The sequence below is a fragment of the Leuresthes tenuis genome, unplaced genomic scaffold, assembly GCF_036924035.1.
Source record: "Leuresthes tenuis unplaced genomic scaffold, fLeuTen1.0.hap1 SCAF_15, whole genome shotgun sequence".
Taxonomy (NCBI): Eukaryota; Metazoa; Chordata; class Actinopteri; order Atheriniformes; family Atherinopsidae; genus Leuresthes; species Leuresthes tenuis.
Genome location: NW_027325369.1, coordinates 16,612,124 through 16,634,384, shown reverse-complemented (window position 1 = coordinate 16,634,384; position 22,261 = coordinate 16,612,124). Strand labels below are relative to the sequence as shown.

The 22,261-nt window shown below is 41.1% G+C and overlaps 2 protein-coding genes across 5 annotated transcripts in view; one reads left to right on the top strand and one right to left on the bottom strand.

The window, feature by feature from the left end:
• Positions 1-1,865: 1,865 nt before the first annotated feature.
• LOC140270276 (synaptosomal-associated protein 23-like) lies at positions 1,866-16,833 on the top strand. Of its 3 annotated transcripts, none has more exons than XM_072365404.1 (9): positions 1,866-1,996; positions 6,409-6,523; positions 10,955-10,996; positions 11,327-11,375; positions 11,816-11,933; positions 12,754-12,933; positions 13,028-13,172; positions 14,678-16,561; positions 16,606-16,833. In XM_072365404.1, exons 2-8 carry the CDS (start codon positions 6,467-6,469, stop codon positions 14,738-14,740), a joined length of 654 nt encoding a protein of 217 aa, XP_072221505.1. In that variant the 5' UTR covers positions 1,866-1,996; positions 6,409-6,466; the 3' UTR covers positions 14,741-16,561; positions 16,606-16,833. The 3 variants fall into 3 exon arrangements, with proteins under 3 accessions (XP_072221505.1, XP_072221504.1, XP_072221503.1); XM_072365403.1 differs by lacking the exon at positions 1,866-1,996 and adding an exon at positions 2,029-2,197; XM_072365402.1 differs by lacking the exon at positions 1,866-1,996 and adding an exon at positions 2,899-2,964.
• A 2,082-nt stretch (positions 16,834-18,915) lies between these two features.
• The window catches only part of sptb (spectrin, beta, erythrocytic), a 38,205-nt gene continuing 34,859 nt past the window's right edge, over positions 18,916-22,261 (bottom strand). For both annotated transcript variants that reach the window (XM_072365400.1, XM_072365401.1), the window contains 3 exons: positions 21,913-22,086; positions 19,803-19,845; positions 18,916-19,520 (listed from right to left, as the gene is read on the bottom strand). In XM_072365400.1, coding sequence (XP_072221501.1) covers positions 19,329-19,520; positions 19,803-19,845; positions 21,913-22,086 — 409 coding nt within the window. In that variant the 3' untranslated portion in view covers positions 18,916-19,328. The remainder of the gene's footprint in view (positions 19,521-19,802; positions 19,846-21,912; positions 22,087-22,261) is intronic.

Here is a 22,261-nt window from a genome sequence, read left to right as displayed (position 1 = left end):
TTGTTATGCTGATGATACTCAGCTGTACTTATCTATGAAACCAGATGAAACCTACAGGTTGGTCAGACTACAAGCATGTCCTAAAGACATAAAGACCTGGATGACTCAGAACTGTTTGCTTCTAAATTCAGACAAAACTGAAGTCGTTATCTTTGGACCTGAGCGCTTCAGGGAGAAATTGTCTAGTTATATAGTTACTCTAGATGGTATTTCCTTGGCTTCTAGTTCTACAGTGAGGAACCTCGGTGTTGTTTTTGACCAGAATGTATCATTTGATGCACATATAAAACTGGTTTCTAGGACTGCCTTCTTTCACCTTCATAATATTGCCAAAATCAGGAACATCCTGTCTCAGGGTGATGCAGAGAAACTAGTCCATGCATTTGTTACTTCAAGACTGGACTATTGTAATTCCTTATTATTGGGCTCTCCCACATATTCTCTGAAAAGCCTCCAGCTGATCCAAAATGCTGCAGCCAGAGTTCTGATGAGAACTAACAGGAGAGATCATGTTTCTCCAGTTTTAGCTTGTCTTCATTGGCTCCCAGTTAAATTCAGAATAGAATTTAAGATTCTTCTCCTCACATATAAAGCTCTTAATGACCGAGCTCCATCATATATTAAAGATCTCATTGTAAGATATTTTCCTAACAGAGCGCTTCACTCCTAAACTGCAGGTTTACTTGCTGTTCTCAGAGTTTCTAAAAGTAGAATGGGAGGTAGAGCCTTCAGTTATCAGGCCTCTCTTTTGTGGAATAAGCTGCCAGTAAATGTCTGGGAAGCAGACACCCTTTCCACTTTTAAGGTTAGGCTTAAAACTTTCCTTTTTGATAAAGCTTATAGTTAGGGATGGCTCAGGTAATCCTGAAACATCCCATAGTTAAGCTGCTATAGGCTTAGACTGCTGGGGGACCTCATCTGTCACACCTTTCCTCACTTTGCTCTCTTTTTCCCCTGTTTCATTTCTCAAATGATATTATGTACATGTGACATTATTGGGGTTATTAACTTGTGTTTCCCTGTTCCAACAGGTATCCTTTGAATGGTGTTATGGTGTTTTTTTCCCCTCTTTTCTGTTTTCTCAAACCCCGGCTGGTCGAGGCGGATGGCCACCCTTCCTGAGTCTGGTTCTGTAGAGGTTTCTTCCTGTTAAAAGGGAGTCGTTTCTTTCCACAGTCGCTTCAGGCATGCTCAGGACGGGAGATTGGACTGAAGACAAGTTTCAGTGCAATCTGTTGGTTTCTATATTATTTCTATATTACGATATTATTTAAGTACCTTGAGCTGACATTTGTTGTAATTTGGCGCTATATAAATAAAATTAAATTGAATTGAATCCTGAAATGTGAAGCAACCAGCAGAGAACACAAAAATACCACGAAGGAATGTAAAATTGTCATAAGGCGATATACTGTTTCCAAGATAAATAAATACAGATTTTTGATGATAACTGGATTGTTTGTGTGTCCTCTCTTTTTCAGTCTGGGCATCTACAAGCCCTTGGTAGGAGGGATGGAGGTCTTTTCATGTTTGTTTTTTTCAGATTCTGTCAGTATACAAAAGTGAAGTAAAGACAGCTTAAAATTATATTTGAGCAGGTTTTTTGGTCATTTGTTTGAGTAAGTGTAATTTTAATGTATTTGATAACTTTCTACAGGGAAGCAAGAACTAGCATGTTTCCAGCACTGGTAATTATCCACAGCTACTAAGTTTAGAATACGAGTGTGGTGATTGTTTTTTTTTGTTTGTTTATTATTCATTTGTTTTTGTTGGTATATGATGTATTTTTATCAAGTAAAGCACGGTGGTACTCAGTAATTCTATTAGAACGTGTGTAAGAGATCGGTATTTCCGACGACACCTAAAGGCATCAGCCGACACACTTTCACACTCTCTCACGCGGCGGAGGCTGTGAAGGAATCCAGGAGTTATCAGCGCCGAGTTCACATACCTGAAAGAAGGAGGAGTTGCGAGCGAGTCACAAGGAAGATTAACAGTAAGTATTGACTCCCTTGATTGATATCTCCCAACACTTTTATCTCAACATAGTTTAGAGTGGTGGCGTTAGGTAGTTGACAGGAAAGCGGAACTAGCCAACTAGCGCGCTAACAGCACGTTAGCAAGGTTAACAAGTTGTGCCTCCGGATCTTGGTTATTGCCCTGATAACGATACTTGAACTACAACTTTTCGGACAATGTAAGAAAACTTTGACACACTATTAAACCCTCTTCTCTTCCTTCTCACAAACTCTATCTTGGAATTTAAAAGTGTGGTTGCTCAACTTAGTTGCGTTGGGTGTGGAGTTACTTCCGTACTTAAGACGGCACTTTTGGAACGCTTTTGGTTAATATTTCAGCCAGACATCACCTGCATGTCAAGTGACCCATGGTTCATGATTACTGAGCATTTACTTTTAACTTTATATCCCTGCCTGTGACGTATCCATGGTCAGGTGCGCTGGAATAGCGTTGCATCCATTTAAACGTATAAGCAGAAATGATAAACCATCGGACGTATTTTCCTTCCATGTTTTTTGGTCAACATTTGTGAAATGCTTTTTGTATCATCCGCAATTTTAGAAAAAAAAGGTCATGGTTTAGGGTTTAACAGTATTGATGATGTCATTGGCCCTCCTTCTGTTTGTTTTTGCTCACAGGTCAGTGTTCCGAGTCAGCCACTGTGCCCAAACATCTCACACTTATGTAAAAAAAAGAGTTGCTATCCTTACTGAAAACAGGGTGTAAGGTGGGGGGAGGGAATGCCCACAACATTTAAATGTGAAAAAAGATCAAGAACGAGGATATAAACCCAGAATGGCTGGAACAAGAAACAACGTCACTTAGTGTTGCAGTAAGATCTGGAGGAACAGGTTTGAGTAGAAGAACAAGAAATGCGTTTCCCTGTTGGAGTTATTGTCTTAGCCACTTACTGTTGGTGCTGCGAAGGGTCGACAACATGAATGGGTATGTCCTTAAGGCTTGTTCAATTATTCCTCGTGTGCCTCTTAACTCGTGTGGTGTCACGTCTTTGCGTTGTTACTTCGTTGAGATTGTGCAAAACCCTGAATGTAGTATTTAATGTGTCTGGTATCCATGTTGGGTGTATGTTTAACCTCTGCACTGAGACATGGGGACAGAATCTTGGTATACACAGGTGTGCATTGGTTTATATGATCTTCTCCTGCTGACATTTACTTTATTATTATTATCATATTGTTCCAGATGGTGACTGCTTGACCTGACAGATAATTTAATTCATAATGACTTTTATAGTTCCCTCTCACCCGTATGAGAGTAACAGAAATGTCTTGTTTTCCCATCTCTGTCTCCATTTTGTTTATCCGCTGTCTGCATTTACTTTTTCTGCAGTGGTTCTCTGGCACGAAGGATTAATCTTGAGGTTCTCCTCATATCTGACCGACTGAGGACCATTTGATAGTAACGCTATAGATTTAGCAACAAAGCCAAACCCTTCAGTGTCACTGTGGACACATTTTGGTTTGAGTTTTAAAAGGGGGGATTTATGCGATTTGCAGCTAAAACGTGACCATCTGAAGCTCGTCGTGGTTTTTAAAAAAAAGTAAATCCTTGAATGCAGTTGTTTTATAGGCCCATAAAGCATCATTTGAAATAAGGATGCTAGCTATTGATGTAGCTTGTGTGAATAAATCCACCTTCAGAGGTATAGTTGTACATTCACATCTGTATCTTGGAAAGTCCAATAATTGGTCACAAAAAGCAGTCAAACTTGTGTGATCCATGTACACTCTTGTCCAGGAAAAGGAAAGAGGGGAAATAAATGCAGAGTCAACAGAAATAAATCCACTGAACTGTGCCAAGTAGACTATCCATTTTCCTGTCTTCCTATTTTTTCTTTTGCGTCAGCTCTGACGGGGAACCTGAAGTCCAGGAGTTATTTGCAAAACAGGAAAATGTCACTTGATCCTGGGGATGACAGGAGAGGAAGAAATAGCATGCGGAATGAAGCTGTGCTTCCTGAACGTTGTTATCAAGAAACTTTCGGCTTGAAATTTGGGGGGGAAAAAACAGAGCTTAGTGTTTCTGGTTGACTGGTGCTCTTCCCTTGACAGCACAGTCTGTCTGCATCACAGGAATCAGGCTTAAATCTCTGCTTACAATGAGCTTGCTCTCATGTTACCGTATGACCAGTCATTTTAGTGTGTTTTAGTCTGATACTGGACGGCATTAAGGTCACCTGTAACTTGAAGTGTTCATACCCATGGTTCTGAATATAGAAACCATCCAGATTGCTTAACAGCGTTTGTGTTGCCGATAGCAACATCTTTGGCAGGTAGGATTGTATTGTTCTACTGCATCAGCTGTCGCTCTCCATGCTTTGCCTGAAGTACACTGAAGACTTTGCAACAGATGAAAAGTAAGATGAGAGTACAGCAAAAAAAAAAAGCTCATTTTCACAATGAGCGGCCCAAGATTAACGACACCCCCCCCCTGCAGTTCACAGCGTCTGGTTAACACATGTTCATGTCTGTCTTTCTGTACCGAGATCATGGCTTGTGAACACGTCGCCTGCATTTATCTGTCAAACATCGTGTCCTGATGTGATCAGCAGGCAGAGGTTACGTAGTTAAACTGTTTTCTGTGGAAGTCTCAGGCTGTAAGGGTCTTGTAGAGTTTGCAAATCTTGCAGTGAGACGTCTTGAGCGCCAGCAGAAGAACCAAATTTAGACTTTCTTCGTATCTTAATTTCACAATATCTATTCTTTTTTTGTTGTTGTTTTTTTAGTGAGCAACTGAGCAAATCTTTATGATTTAAAGTGAATGAACTCGGTGTGAAAGTATCCCGTCAGTTGCAGGACGGTGCATAAAGACAAATTTGAACATGTAGCTTATCTTAAAATTGCATGTTATTGGTTTCCGTGCTAACTTTTCAAAGCACGTTATGCAATCGTTTCATTTTGTTGGGCACAGTTCTTTTACGTTGTTTGGCGGTTGAGTAGCCTTGAAGTTGCTCTGTGATGTGAAATCATTTCAGTTTCATCGAAAAGATGTTGACGTTATCGTGTCTGTTTTGAGCACGAATCCCAGTTGTATGAAAACCGAAGTATCAACTTCTGGGATACTTTTGGGATGAGGTTTGTGGGAGATGTTTCCAAACTAGAATCATCAGGAAACTAACATTATCAGTGATGCGAGTATAATGCAGCAGAGCTGCACTTGTCCAGTTTTTTGTTTTTTTTCTTTCAGACAGGAACTGACACACCAGATGATAAAAACCGTGATTAAACACTTTTCAGCTCGGATGCACTACCTCTCTATTACCCCAAGTTTTCAACATAGCTTTAATACAGTCATGTTTTTATTTTTTTATGCTGCCTCCGGCCATAGTGTTTAGTTTTGCCATATTTAGTCCTATAAACCTATGAATAGGGTTACTTATTGATCAGATATTTTGTAGTATCTCACATTAAGTATTGATTTTGATAAGTGCTTCATACCAGCGGTATCGTTTACTCTATCGCTCTCAATTGCTAACATTCAGCCTCGAGGCTAATCTCCCTATCGCAGTGTTTATGTCTCCCTCCCCTCATTGAAAGCGTAGATGACTCTAATAGCCACACTGCTTCACTCTCCTACTGCTCCACAAGGCGGGAAAAAAAAATCACCTGATTTGTTTAGGGTTTGCATGTTCCTCTCCTCTCCATGGGTTACAGGAGCACTAAACAAACTGTAATTCCCTCGTGTTGTCGTAACTGCTTCATCCTTTAATGTATTTTCCGCATTTCGGATAAGTGGCAGGCCGCATGGAGAAGGCCTTTTGCTCTGGTATTAGACTCAGCGACTTAACTTTGAGCCTCCTACAACCCGATCTTTTAATGTTGTAAGATTTGCCTTGTGTTTCCATTCGGTCACACAGAGAGGAAAGCTCAAACTGCACAGTGCAGAGGTGAGGGGGGGGGGGGGCTGTTAAGTTGAGATGTCATCGCAGGGCGTAAAGATTTCAACCACTGGTATAATTTCAGGAGTTATCAATATTGATCAATTTACCACAAGTTGAAACCAAGAAAGGCTAAGAGTGTGTTATGCTCTCATCTCTCTAATTATTACATCAATCAGTGAATGATTTTGTGGACATGTCAGTAATTAAGCATTCGTGCGAGCTGAAATTTATCATATTGACACATATTTCCATATTGAGTATCAGCCTTGAGAAATGGGCTCGGCTTTAAAGAATCGTCTTGACATAATTTTTTTTTTTTTTATCATACTCTTTATTTAATTAATCAGTAGTCTAACCTGTAATCCTTCCCTAAGATTCTTCAATTTCCACCAGTCAGGAGTGTGTTCTGCATTCACTTAGCTTAATAATGAAAGATGCTATCTGATGGGATATCATTTAGTGAGCTGTTAACTCTTCCCCTCTTTCAGGCCGCAGAATATTGAGCTTGGTGCCACGGGAGGAGCTGCCAAACAGGACCCCAGCAAAATGGAAGACATGACTGTGGAACAGATGGCAATCCGAGCCAACCAAGTGACTGACGAGGTACCGAGTCTCTTTCTCACTGTGGTTGTGTTGTTGTCTTAATATTCAAATTTAAGGGAAACTCACTGCTGCGAAAAGCTTTTGATTGACTCTGCGTGGTTAGAACATAGCTGGCAAAAGGACAGCAGGGGAATGCAAAATGTTGCCAAAGTGGTTTGAAACGAGGCTTCACGTTTGATTTATTCCGTTTGATTACGAGTGATCAGTTATGAAGGCTGTGTGCAGCAGGTCGGTGAAAACTATGTGCCCAATACAAGTTCCAGAAGTAATAAAATGAAAGAAACTGTAGATTCCTAAAATAAAGCATTACTTTCAGCATTAATATTGGTTGAATGATGTAAAAGTCACACAGAGACAGCTTTCAACAGGGATGAGTGATTATCTCAGGGGAGGACGTACATCCTTAACAAATACATTAATGTATATGTGCTAACAAGCTGTCCAAGATTTCATCAGTCTAAATAGCATCTGGGTTCCAGATGTGGCTCCAGACATCAGAAGCCAGTCGCTTCTTCTCAGTTAGGCACAAGTCTTGTAAGATTTTAAAGCCACTTTCCAGAACTTTTTGAGTAATCCTGTAAACAAGCCAGACCTCCTCGGAGGCAGGTGCGAAACCTGTTTTTCGGAGGGAAACGAACCAAAGCTAATGCAGCAGGAGCTGCGAATATGTAAACCGCAACACGTTCACTCTTTGCATGCATAGATGTCAGAGGCTGGTGGAAACCGATTGCCCGGCTTTGTCTAAAGGTTAAAACAATCCCCCAGCCTAAGCCCATGAGGCTCAGTAATTAACATATCTTTTTATCTCATCGCTTAAATCAATTAAAAAAAACAATGGAGACAATGCTTATCTGATGGCCTTCATTTAACATTAAAAAAACAACAACTCTACAGTAATGAAATTGTCTTATTTAAACTATCACGAAGATAGATTTTTTTAATGTTGAAAATATTATGAGAAAATGGGAATTCTCACAGCCACACACACTTCTGTGCATTCTAACCCTGAAAGAGCATAGGTGGGTTATTCGACAAGATTGCGTTCAGTGTCTGTTATGAAGACGGATCTAATAGGAAGTGTGTGAGGCTGTATGCCTCATTTAGCCAGATGGCTCCCTTATCCCTCCGTGCTTTCGGCAGTTTGAGTTTTGTCAGCTCGATCTCTGTTATTATCTTTGAGATGAGTGTTCAATCAGCACTCATCATCCGATCAGCCATCTGATTCAAATGAAGGCAAATTGTTTTAGCTGGCGTTGTAAACGTGTACTTCACCTTCATTTAATTATGCCTGTTGTAGATGTCCAGTCAGTGGTTTTCTGATTTTTCTTTTCTATTTGTTGTTTGTTTTGTTTTTTTTTTGGTGCTTTTTATGAGCTTTCTGACTTAACCTACAATTTTCCTTCCTCCTCTTTCTTCTTCCTACTGCTGCTGACTGGTTGATCACACAAGGGACAAGAGCATGGGAGGGTCCTTCCTCTAATTCTACTTACCTCTCTGGCTTTTGGTAACCACTCATACCTGAAACATTCTGATCATGGCTGCCAGTGTATCAGGACATCAGAATTTGCGATTATGAAAGATTGGTTGAAGGAAGTCAGACGCGAGCTGTCTTTTCCAAGTGTTTTAACACTGTCAAAGTCACTTAAAAATCTTTGACCTCCTGATAATCCTGGTATATTGCAGCCATATTGATTTCATGCTTGGCTTTATTGTTATTTTTCTCTTGTTTTAAAAGTTTCTGAATCTCGCTCATTTGAAGCCGCATGCGTCACACCATCAAGCTGTGCTCCTATTTGAATGATCCCAAACAAGCGCTGGAAAAACCCTCCCAAATGTCTGTGTCTCAGATCTCTCAGAGCCACCCCAATCTGGAGAATTTGGCTGACACGTTGATTTTAGGCTTAATTAGCCCACGTTCAGCGATTCTAGAGACACGACGTAATGTTCATCCACACCAGTGATGTTCTGGCTACGCCAACGGAAAGCTGGCTCAGCTCGACACATCCAGCTCGCCAAATTTGTGTTTGTCTGTTTCTCAACTCGCTGATGAATGTATTCCAAGCAAACACACCGCAGAGACCGAGGTCCTCGCTCTGTCGCTATTCTCAGCCGTTACCGCTGGCGACGGTGAAGTCCCGAGTCGCTTCCTCGGGATCCTCTGCTCTCTGCAGCAGCACCTAATAGAGTTAATAGAGACGCAGAGGGCGTAACTCACCTGGACTGACTGCATTCCAGTTTGCCGCTTTTTGTCTCTGTGTTTTTGTCTGTCATGCTTTAGAATATTGACTTTGAGATTTAACCGTCCCGCCTGATCGGCAACTGTTAAGACGGTGGCTGTTGAACGGACATGGCGTGTTCACCTGGCAGCTCGCATGTCACAAAGAGGCAAACGTTTGGGCAGAAATGTTGATGAATGAATGTTAATACTGTTGGACGAATTTCCAACAATGAATGTAGAAGAGAGTACAAAGAGGGGAAGGGAAATGTAAGTAATGGAATACCTACAGAAGGGGAAAAAGTAGTCGAATGTTAAATTGAATGTCTTTCTGGAGATGATTCGCAGCAATCCTCTAAAGTTCAGACAGTGATGATTGGATTGGACACATCTGTGGAGAAATTCCAAACCAGACAAATGAAGTAGTTACGGCACGATATCATTTTTATTACGGACGGGTCACCTAAATATAATAATGTTTTGAAATAACAGAACACAGATTGAGGCTGCAGCTAATGGTTATTATTCATTCAATTATTTAGTTGAGTCCGAACAGTAGAAATGTGTTTTCACCGTTTTCCACGGACAAATTTGACTAATTTAAATGGCTTCTTTCTGTCTTTATCTTTTTTCTTTGTGTGTGTGTTTGTGTCTGAAACCAAAGCAAATTTAAAAGGACCAGTTAATTTGAAAAGCTTGGACGAGTGAATTCCATTTAAGATAGCAGTGTTTCAGGTGTTGCTGTTGTGTCGGTGGAACATGTAATGAATGTCCGTCTCCTTCAAAGAGCAAATAATTCCAACTTAAATTAAAACGTTTTGAGATATATTAAAAAAAAAAACTTTAATTCCTTTCATCTTAATTACACCCGCTGCCTTTCTCTGTCTTATGTATCTGTTTTTCATTATTTTCCATCATTAATCGGTACATTGCAGTTTAAGAATAACCACAAGCAAACCGTATTTGACTGTTGAAAAGAATTCAATTACTTTGTCAGTGCGGCAAAGTTTAGATGCTGCTCAACACTGAAAATGACCATGAAATATATACATTAAATTCTAAATGTAGACATAAGACTGTGAACCAGGAGGATATGCGTCAGCTGTCAGTGAGAGAAGCAGGTCAGGCGTAGTGGAGGGAAACTGTTGCTTTGCACAGTTACAACCGGTGCAGGTTCAAGCTTGCATCATAACCAGTAACGATAAGTCAACAATGACTTGTTGATGTTGTTTTAAATGTCTTTAATCCTCCTCAGGTGTTTGTCTGCTTCTCAAGGCCACGGTCGCATTAATCGGCTTTTTTTTTTTTTTTAATTCTCTGGTCCATCAATAAAAATCCCCGTCATCGACTGCTGGAATTAATTTGCGGCTATGAAATTAAGATTTTAGGAGCTGATAAATCCATCCGGTTTTTTTTGTTTTTTTTTCATGAAATCTCTCCTTGGAGTTCAATTCAATTCAATTTTATTTATATAGCGCCAGATTACAACAATTGTCATCTCAAGGCACTTAAGTAATATAGTCCAATTCAAGCCAATTGGAATTCAATTAATTAATCCAATTAATTCATATAGAGCCAATTCAAAAATTTAATATCCTAGCTAAGGAAACCAGCAGATTGCACCGAAACTTGTCTTCAGTCCAATCTCCTGTCCTGAGCATGCCTGTGGCGACTGTGGAAAGGAACGACTCCCTTTTAACAGGAAGAAACCTCTGTCAGAACCAGACTCAGGAAGGGTGGCCATCCGCCTCGACCAGCTGGGGTTTGAGAAGACAGAAAAGAGGGAAAAGAGGGGGGAAAAACACCATAACCCCATTCAAAGGATATCTGTTGGAACAGGGAAACATAGGTTAATAATCACAATAATGTCACATATACATAAAATCAATTTTGAAATTAAACAGGGGGAAAAAGAGAGCAAAGTGAGGAAAGGTGTGACAGATGAGGTCCCCCAGCAGTCTAAGCCTATAGCAGCTTAACTATGGGATGTTTCAGGATTACCTGAGCCATCCCTAGTTCCAGTTCGAATCTCATGGGACGGACCATAAGTTATTTTCAGGGGGAACTACAAACTGACTGAGCCCAAATCACATAATGCAGCTAAAATCTGAGACGTGCTGTACTCCAGCTGTTTTTTTTTTTTCTTTTGGTTTCTGTTTGCTGACTGCTTTAAGCCGATATCTAATTGCCGTTTTTTTTGCTTCCTTCGTCCACAGTCGCTGGAAAGCACACGGAGGATGCTGCAGATGGCAGAAGAGGTAAGACTTAGACAGTTTAGAGACGTAGACGATTGGTCAAAAGCTAGCAATGCGTCGCCATCACATTGAACAGCGAGTGGCACGTATTGGGTGGCAATGTTACCTCAGACGATTATGTTCTACTTCTAAGTGTTTATTATGGCTCAGAGGTGGGAAAAGGTCCCACTACTGTGACCTTATTGTCAAACCTTTCTAATTTCAGTTTTTCAATAAGGCGGTGTGCTAATTCACTTTGGAGTGTATCCAACTCTAATTATTTCTGTTCTCATCTGTGGTGTTTGGTTCTAAACATATGGGGGGGTTGTTGTTTTTGTTTTTTTTCTCTTGCAGACCAAACAGACTGGCGTCAACACCATGGTCATGCTGGATCAACAAGGAGGTAAATGATCTCTACTAGTTTTCCCCCATCACACACGTTATTATCATAAAGCCAAAGTCTATAGGCAATATGCAGGGATGAAGATAACCAGACGGGTCGGAGAGCAAGAAGAAAATTTGAATTGATTTGTGCTAACCTCACTCTGTTGCAGGCACGGAATAGTCACGCATTATCATGTTAAAGATTAATATGTTTGTTTTTCTTGTAAGCAGTATTCACTTTCCTGTCTTCTGCTGCAGCGACCCAGTTACTGACACAGTTCAAGAATCCCACAGAGATCCTGAAGTGTAGTTTAATGTAGTCTAAAATGGATCGTAAAGGCAATGAACAAGATCAAGTTTGTAGATTATTATAAAAGGGTTTCCAAATTAAAAGAAAGCCGACTGACAGGATGGAGCGGGCTCCTTTGTGATTTTTCAACATTTATCCATCTATTTTAGAGCAGCTGAGGGGTGTGGAAGAGGGTATGGATAAGATCAACCAGGACATGAGGCAGGCTGAGAAAAACCTGACTGACCTGTCCAAGTGCTGCGGCCTCTGCGTCTGCCCCTGTGACAGGTACGCTGCTCAAAGCTAGCCTCATTTATTGCCAGTTGGAAGGTTTCGACACGATCATTGATAGAGCAGGTGTATGAGCGGCATGACCCGTACTAGGATTGACATTTAGATTTTAATGTTTGTATACAGTTTGTATTGCCGTAAAGCTTTTTTTCATGTTTATTTCTTTATATTTTTCATCTGTAATACAAAAGTTGAACATTTGTGTGACAAAATATGTGGTAGTCATATGTAACGTTGTTATAAAATCAATGAATTCCTTTAGATTGATTTAGCTAATGTGCTCATTTGTGTTCGGGGCTTTCTGAGTGCTCTGCTTCTCTGATTTGTACACCTACTTGGCTTTCCAACATTGCAAAGCAGCGAGTGCTTCTAATTTTAGGAGCATGAAGAATATCATTCACTGAAAGTAAACACAAGTGCAGATCTGAGAAACACTCCCCGGTACCAGTTGCTGCTGCTTTCACCGGCGTCTGCAGCCATCTCCAAAAAGCGGCTGCTGCTAGCAGACAGTGAACCCGTGTTTGCTCGTCAGATGTTCATTTGTCATGACGTGTTTGCTGTGTAGCGGTAGAAATTTGTCACACAATGTGTGCAAATCGTAAGATCATATTTGATTCTAAAAATGGAAAATTTTTTCCAAAACGCCTTCGCTTTGGAGAAGAAGAAACTTTGATTATCAAGACATAAGGTAGGGAAGCTTACATCCTCATCACTTCAACAATCTGCATCTGTGGTGTAGTTGTAGTGGCTGAGAGTCAGTCTGTTATTAATGCTTTTAATTAGGATACTTTTGTTCTAACTTCTGTCCTTCTTCCAGGGTTTCATCAATCGAGAATGACTCGCGTTATAAGCGCACCTGGGGTATCAGAGGAGGTGAGGGCGAGGGCGATGCCGATGCCAACAGCTCGGGGGTCGTCTCGAGGCAGCCCTCAGGCGTTCGCAATGGCCAAACTCCCCAGGTGAACGCCTCGGCACCGTCAGGTCCCTACATCAAGAGGTGCGCTCCTGGTCACTTCCTTTCTGCAATATCTGCATATCCTCACAGTTTGGTCTAGAAAAAAACCTTCCCGTCCTTTGGTTCTGTGCTGCAGGATAACCAATGACGCACGCGAGGACGAAATGGAGGAGAATCTTGATGTGGTCGGCAGCATCGTCGGCAACCTGAAAAACATGGCTCTTGACATGGGCAACGAAATAGACAGTCAAAACAAACAGATTGACCGCATCACTGAAAAGGTGAGATGAATGGCTTTTAATTGGTCACAATTAGTATTTTGTGTTATTCCCGTCCTCTACACTTATCACTTCACCCTCAAATACACTTTCTACAGCATATTTCTTAGGTTTGAGCTTTGGCTTGCAGCACTGTAGAGCGGTGTTCTTTTTTGTCCTTGAGTGTATCATGTGTGTGTGTGTGTGTGTGTGTGACATCACCGCCAGCTGGAAAAGTGGAAGGAACTTCAGGCAAATAAACCCGGATGTCAACAACTTTAACGGATATTTTTAAAAGCAGCATTGCAAATCTTTTCTGAGCTCTTGAATGATGGGCGCATGGCGGGGCGTTCAGAGGCACAGAAAATACAGTTTGCTGAAACTTCACGAGCACGTTCGTGTTTGAATTTCAAGAAGCGAGCGCCAAAACATTTCTTCAGCTTCCAGGTGCATTTGAATTAAATTTATATTAAATTTAGTGGTTCTAATTAAAACAATTATTTTTTTTTGCCTCCTTCGGGTTCGACAAACGTTCTGGATCCAGACGTCCAGCTTTTTTTCTGCACACTTCAGTGGTGTTTTGATTTTTACCTGCCAGTGAGGGACAAATAATTGGGTGTTAAATCAAAAATGTAGCTGTTGGGCAAATATATCCGTGCGCTACTTTTCGTTTAGCTAATACAAAAAATCACGGCGAGGCGTGGTGATTAAAATGCTGCACGTGTGCTTCTGAGTCTCAGGGTTGTGGAGACGGGTCAGGTTTGAAGGAAGGAGGAATTCTTTCAACTTCACTGTCAAAGCAAACGGCGTTGAGCAGCCTCAGGCCCGGCCCCTGACGGCCCTTGGTTCCAATAACACTCTGGGGCCACTGAGTGCCAGGGCCAGTGTTTGAAGGCATTTCAACTGTGGGCTGCTGGCTTACAATACACTTTAGTCCTCTTACTAAATGCAGTTGTGCAAGAAGCCACACAGTTAACCCACAGTTTATCCATTTAGGAAGGAAAAAGCAGTGTTTTAGCCCAGTGTCTGTGGACATTTTGCTGGCCTTCACACGCACTCGCTTGCTCTCTTTTGCGTAATAGTGGCTCATGTGGCCGAGTCAAAAATGGAGACTTGAACTAGCGGATTGCAGGTCCATCCAGTCTGACGGGTTTTAGTATCATCTGCCAGGAAGAATGGGCTAAACTGCCCGAATCCAGGAGTGCAAAACTAGCTCGAGACCTGCTGCAAACTGTGCCTGTACACTGTACCGAAGAGTCTGAAAAAAATATCTGAAAAAGTGACTATTTCATCAGTTTGAAATGTAGCACTTTGATTTTCCATACAAGTCGTACACTGTTGACATCCATGTTTTACTTGCTGGTGACCTCCTTTTGCTGTTGGCTCGTTCCTGCACATCAGGGGATGTTGTGCACGTAGACCTGCTGCACAGCAACGCAGTGAAACTCAAACGTAGATTAAAACGTAGATCGGTATAAAGCTGCAGAACTGACCCTTTTTTTTTTTTAATGTTTTCATCTTTCCTTTAGGCGGACATGAACAAAGTGCGCATCGATGAAGCAAACCAGAGAGCCAACAAGCTCATCAAATAGACGAGGAAGCCCTCCGCTGCTTTTATCCATCGACTTTGAGCCTGTTTCCCTACACACACACACACACACACACACACACACACACACACACGCACACATTCTGCACATGCACAAACACTCACCCACTTTGGCAAATAAAACGGAAAATTTTGTCTTGGAAGAAGATTAGCCCGCAGTGCGCCTGCTTTTAATGCACTAAAATCTAAATGAAAGACACAAACACATAGTGATACATAGTGATAATGACCTTTTGAGAAGCAGTGCGGGAATCAGAAACCGTACCGAGCAGGAAGGGACCGACTGCCTGTCGCTGCTGTTTTATACCAAATATTCACCAGGCCTGTGGCAGCATAACGTTCACACTGAGGGAAGAAACACACATCGGCTGCTTTTCACTCTTATTTAATTCCTCTCATGTGTCCTACTCTTAAACTCACTTCCTATGAATTGTTTGTCTGTGCGTGTGATGTGGTGTGATCTGTGCGGACGAGGCCACCCGCCCCGGCCGAAGCTGTCGTGTTAATTAAGCCTCACGGAGTTTCCGAAAACACCCACTTTGGTTAGAATATCTTCTCCAAATCCATGATTTGTTGTATAGTGTATTATTTTGAGATTAATGCCTATTTAATTATTCATTGAGCAGAAATGACTTGTGCATAAGGCCGTCTTACTTTACTCTTTGTTCACGTGTCATTTTTTGCTGTTTCAGATTAAAAGAAAAAAAAAAAAAAAGCTATTTCCTCAAAAAGCTAAAAAGAGAAAAAAAAACAAACCTAAATGCTGTGCCTTTGGAGGGAGTCGTGACAGATCTTTTCATGCTGGAGTTCCACACACACCTCCCTGAATGAGCAGTTTGGATATTTCAAACGGATGAAATGTTTTTAATGATGTAAGAAAAGATGCAGCCGTGCGCTGACCTGCTGTTGGACACGTTGCAGAGCAATCACTTAAATCTAAAGGCCGCTTGGTAAAGATCAAGAGAAATGTTGCGTCGCCGTCATCCGAAAGCATTCGGTTTACTTTGTATTCGCAATCGATTTGAGAAGTGGAGCATCTGCTGTGCTTCACACACACTTTGAAGTTGTTTTTTTTTCACTCTGACAACAGTGTTGATGTAAATATTAAATGTTGCCTGCAGTCATTCTGTTAATCCACTTACTTCCTTTGCTCTTTGTAACCTCTCGGTTAATAAAGATTTATTTCTCCCGTAAGGAGACTCGACAGCCTTATTCAGGCTCCTACACAAATCAGGTAATGCGTTCGGAATTAATTTCAGTTTAAATTTGTCTCTAAACAAATGTTGAGTCCTAAAACACTTGAGATGTTGTGTAGTTTCTCATGTCGGGTTTTTGCCGTCTCTCTGTCAGGTTACCGTGGTTTTTTAAATTTTTTTTTTGTAAGATCTAAAAACGACCGCGAACTATTCCAGCAAAGCTTTTGATTGATTAGTGGGTGATTGCGCAGGGATCCCACCAGCCTCTTACGACTGGTCTAAGGTTGTGTTGTAACAGCCGTTGTGTCACACAAGCTTTCACCTGCTTCACAGCACCGCTACTCTAAAATCTAATGATGGCAGCGTCAAAGCTGGAGCTCGACTGAGGATTAATTATTGGCAGCAGGATGCAAACACATTCAGCATGTAAACGAAAAAAAAAAAAGAGCTAATGATAAAGGTGTATGCTGAGGATGTTTCCCCATATGCATTTCCTGGGCGTGATTGTTTTAAAGAGAAGCTATTTGTATGTTTGGCTGAAGGCATGCGCCCACTGAGTGTGTAAAGGTAAAAAATGAACCATTATCCAGGGCTTTGTACCGCTACAAGTGGTCATCCTCGGCTTGCTGCTGCTGAGCTGAGATCTGATCAGCATGAAGCTGCCTTGCTGTCATCTTTTCTTTGTGTAACCAGCAGCCACTGGAGTGTAAATACTTTTAACACTTTTGCCTACTTTGAACATGTCCATATGCAGCTCGACTTATCTGAAATTAGCTCGGTTAACGGATTAATGTTTGGATGAAAGTAATATGGAAAAAAAAGCCTTTCTGATTTAAGCCTGTTAAATTGTTTGTACTCAATAAAGTTATTCTGAAATTCATTTCTTTTTTTCTTTTTTTTCTTACTACAGTAACAGAGAAGCTGGAATGCAAACGTTCGGTAGAAGATGACAAATGAATAAACCCAACCGGTGTAGTTTCAGGATAGAATTTTAAACTTTATTCTTTCAAAATGTATAATGATATTCCCCTTCAGCATTTATTTATTTACTTATTTTTCCTGATGTCCTGGTATTTTACACAGCTAGAGAGTACAAAATGCAGATTAAAAACCTCTGAACAGAAGTCGGAAGGAAGAAGTGGAGGAGTAAACAAAGTGGATGAAGGTGTCGAGAAGTGTCTGCAGATGTAGTGACCAACAACAAGACTGAATACACACGATGCAAGTCTGTCAAACCATTTCGTGGTGCGTTTATGAGAGGATTTGAACTTCTCTTCCTTGTTGCATACATGTGAAGCATTTGCGGCCATAAGAAGACTAAGGATTTACTATCTATCGCTTTGTAAATATAAGTAAAGTAGACGGAGATGAGAACGTTTGAGCTGAACAGTCCTGACTTTCTACACATGGCTTTTATCGTTTCTCTGAGGTCACTTTAGTTGGATTGTAGTTCAGGACGGAGCCCGTGATACAAGGCAAGACGGCAGTGTGAGACTGAAAGCCACCATCCTGACCGTGAGTTAATTTAAAATAAAAAAAAAAACGCAGTTCACACGCACCGCCTCCTCTTTGCATGTATTTATTATATTGTTTTATTATTGTATTTTCACAAGTGAGAGCACCTGGTTTAAACTTTAGTTTTGCTCTAAATAAACTCAACATTTGATTGTCTTTTTTCCATTACTTTTAGTCTCGTGAGTTAAAAGTAGCCAGCAGGACTGGAGGGGTGTTTCATAAAGTGACACTCTCTGTTAATTTAGGCCTGTTTTATCCAGTTTGGTTTTTTATTCATTCATTCATCCATTTCTTTCGTTCTTTTTTTACATTCTTTTTTGTACATAAACATAAAGAAATGAGGAAGCCTCTATCGACTTAATAAAAAAGATGAGACGTGTCTTCTTTTTTTTTTTTTTTGCTGCGTGCTCTTGCATTTTTTATCCTTATTTAGTGGTGTTTTTACAGCATCTCTTTACAAATGTTTTGTGTCGTGATTCGTCTTTGAAGACCAGATTTGAACACTACTCGTTACTGACACCTTTTTGACAGGGAGTGCATTTGTTTGCATATTTAAAAGTGCAGCCCATAGCTTCCCTGAACCTCCAGCCAGCTCACAACATTTGTAAATCGATTGCAATAAAAAGTCACTTTCATAATAATCTGCTCACGCTGTGAAACTTAACAGGCAGAAGTTATTCAGCATTGCATGTGGTAGTTGCGAGTTTTAAGCCTGAGTTTGCAACTGTGCGTGAATTATTTCCTGTACGTTATGTTTGTCCTTGGCTGGATAACACGCTATTGGTTCTAGCTTGATAGACCTGCATTTGTGAGTCACTCTTATGAAACAACCCTCAGATGTGTGCACATTAGCAGAACGCATTCCCTACAAGCCAAAGTTGAAGACAAGTAAGGCATGTCAAGTTGGTCTTGCTTTAAAGTTTTACGAATAGCACCATATTAAACTGGCATAAAACATACTTCATGCATCTGTAGCTACGTGTCTATATACTGCATATAGGTTGATGAATAAATATGAAATAACGAGTTTCAATACACAAGTGTTGAATATATGTTCAGCTCACAGAAATCACTCATTAACTGAGAATACAGCCTGAATGGATCTATATTCAAAACTGATTTGATTGTGGTGTCACATGACTGCTTCGAGCGTCTTCAGTTACCAATTCAAAATCTCAAAAGTCAAACCCTTGATGGTGCATAGAGCGTTTAGTTTGCATAACTGCAGATACGCTTTGAGTGTGTCTGTGTGTGTGTGTGTGTGTGTGCGCACTGTTCGGCACTCATCACCAAATCTTTATGTGGCATTTACAAAGGTTTTTATAGATTCAACTCAATTAGCTCTGGTTCTCTAAGTAGCATTTAGTGCTCTGAACTCAAACAGCACAGTATTACAGTTTACAACCATTTCATAAGGCAGATTAATGAAACATACCATCCTGCAGTCTTTGAGTCCCCCTACGTTCATTAGAGGCCTTTATATTGTACATGGCATATATCAAAGCATGCGTTACCAATTAAAAAGAAAAAGGAAAAAAATTCGGCTAAATAAACAACAAAAAAACTAAAGTTTTACAAACATTCTTTGGTTGAGTGTGAAAGGAGCATTCCTGTGCTTTTAATTTAATGCTTTGAGTTTGTCAAAAACAACAACAACGGAAAATAAAGAGGACCTTTGTAATCAGCTTAAATACAGGCAAATAGTGATGGCTTGGACCTAAACTACAACATTTGTTAATTCTCACAAAATAATATAAAAAGTGATAAAAAGCTCGCTCGGACTGATTGTACACAAATACTACTTTCTCTTTCCAGGTTGCCTCGGCAACACCCCCACTCCTAATGGCCTTCCCATCTCTTTCACTTCTTCTTGGCAAAGCGACTGAACTTCTTCTCCTTGTCTTTCTTGGCAGAGCTGGGCTCAGGCGGGGCAGCGGAGGAGGAGGGAGCGGGCAAGCTCTGGGTTTTGGCCCCCGAGGGCCCCGACGCCTCCTCCGCTGCCAGGGTCTGAACAGCCCTCTCCATGGCCTGGCTCCAGCGCTGGAGCTCCTCCTGGAGTTGAACACAAATAAAACGCACACCGCATCGGATTATAAAGGGCACTGTTTGCTTTTGTCCTGTGGTCTATTTTTGCGTGAATGAACAAGCGGAGGTGGTGGCCCCTTTGAAATGAGGCGTTTGTGAGATTAAATCGAAGCAATGAGGATAACGGCAAACTAGTCTGTGTCAGCCTCTTACACAAACAACATAGACACGTTAAGGAATAACTGACTCATGCAACAGGACATGGGATCAGAGGGATCGAACCCACAACAAGAAAGTTACTCAGCTTACCTCGTCTTTACACTGGAACAGATATTCGCTGCCGTCTCCGAGACTGTGGGAGAGAAAGGAAAGCTTTCAATTTGTTTTTCACCATGAAATTCAAGCCATCCTAAAGGTTTTCTCAAAACAGCGCCCTGCTTTTTGACGCCACTTCTGTAATTGAATTGTATTTGACATTTGGTGGGAGTCTCTCTCTCTTCACTTGTCACTTTAATAACACCCTCGAGTAAGATTTATTTTCATTCTTTTCCAGTGCAGAAGTTGTCAAGAGGATTGTGACCAGAAGCTTCCGCTTGTGTGTCCTGAGGTAGTTCATGTGGAGGTTTCGCATCTTCATTTCATTTAGTCTTCCACGACAATTGCATCCACACTTTGCTGGTATTTTGTGTAAACAGAGCAGCCTTTCCTGTCACATAACCCTTCACATTTAACAGCAGGCAAGGTGTTGGTTTTCATCGAATGGTGCTCTTTTTTTCTCCTTCAACCTTTTGGTTATTGTACCCAAATGACTCAACTTTAGCTTCATCTGTATCGCTCTAGCACTCAGACCCAGTTTGTGCAAGTTTCACCTTCCTGGTGATCCCCTGGTTCTTTCTTCCAGATATGCAGCATCACTGGAAGTTTTCTCGATCTCTCAAGTCTTGTCTCGACGTCAGATTAGTTACTTTTGTCACGATTGTAATCACATTCTGCACAATGTTCTGCACGGTTTTCCAATCCCAATTTCAAAAAAAGTTGTCCTGTTTCCCTCTGTGTAGCATCCCCCTTACAGATGCCTGTAAACATCTGGGAACTGAGGAGACCAGCTGCTGGACCTTTTGGAGAGGAATGTTGTCCCAGTTCTTGTCTAACATAGGATTCTAGATGCTCTAAAGTTGTGGGTCGTCTTAGTTTATGAAGTCGTGCTGTTGTAATAGATGAAGTATGTGGTTTATCTGTCAGATCAATGCAAGTTCATCCCTGAAAATGTGTCATCTGGATGGGAGCATGTGTTGCTCTAAAACTTGTATACACCATTCAGCACTGATTTCCATTGGCAGTAACCGTTAGAAATGCAGGCTTTCGAACTGAGTGCTGGATGATCCCTCACCCCCCCTTATCCAGAGAATGTGGTGCACAAATTTACATTGAGGAAGGTATTCTGAAGGTATTCCACAGTTTGTAGGTGCAGTCTTTGGCAGATTGCTGAAATTCGGTCCATCTTTACTTCTAAGAGACTCTACCTCTCCAAGGTGCTTCTTTTATTCCACATCATGTCACTAACCGGTAGTAAGCTGACGTAATTCTGCCAGTCTGTTCCTCAATCCAAACTTTTAAGGGCACGTGTCCTTGCCCTGAAATTCATGGGGAGCACATTTTGGTTGCTAACGCAACATTGGTTTCTGAGAATTTGCAGATAAATCCTCTTTTTTTATTTTTTTTTTACAGTGTCCCAAAACTTCTCAGAATGTGGGCATTGCATTTACTTATTCACGCTCAGATCTGTGCAAAGAATCAAATCCGGAAATGATTTTCGGTAAATTTACCATGTATCCTATCAAGACTTTTTTAGCTTGAAGAATTTGAGGAAATGGACTTTTTTGCCTCTTGTAGAGAAGTGGATGAGAAGACAGCCTCTCATATTGTGCCGTTAGATGCGTATAAGTCAGACGTCAGAAGGTGGTTCGCTTAGCATAAAGACTGGAAAGAGGTTGAAACAGGCAGACTGGCTGTCAAGAAGTTTTTTTAGTTTTTTTTTTAAAGAAATCAACCTCTCAACACCCCTGAAGCTTAAAAATGATGGCGCATCTGTTTGATGGGCACGAAAACTGTCACATGTGGGTTAAGAGTGAGACGGTGTCTCAGCTGGGAGGTGGAGGGTGGGGACAGCGACGTCCTGGAGTCTCAGCTGGTTGCTTGGAAACTTCAGCATTAAAAAAAACCCAAGAAGTCACCTCAGCTGTCACATATAGGTGGTAAACATTTTTTCAAAAAGCACCCTTCTGGCACAAAATGCAACTCAGAAAGAGGGAATAGAAATACAAGTCTGGCACGTATATCCACACTCCTTCTTCTCATCTAATCCCCTCTAAATGATGTTAAGAAGACAATGAAAAAGAAAGGTTGATACGATTCTTACCGTAGCTTGGCAACGTGCTTCTTTTTCTTGTAGTTGGTGAGGATCTCCCAGCTGGCATTGCTGAGGGACAGGGGGTCCTCGCCGTGAAATGTCACTCCGTGGCTTAAACTTTTGGCATCCTTGTAGGCCGAGAGCTGACCCGGCTTCAGCACACAGTACAAATTGTTCCATGACCTGAGAGCGGAAAAAAAAAAAAAAAAGAGGGAGAGGCAGCAAAAAGACGATCCTTTCAGATGGATTTCGAACACATACACAAAAATCTTTTTATTTCAATCCTAACAGCAAAAGCCTCAACGACATCGCTACTCCATTCAGACTTGATTTCAAAAAGAAAACTGTAATTATCTCT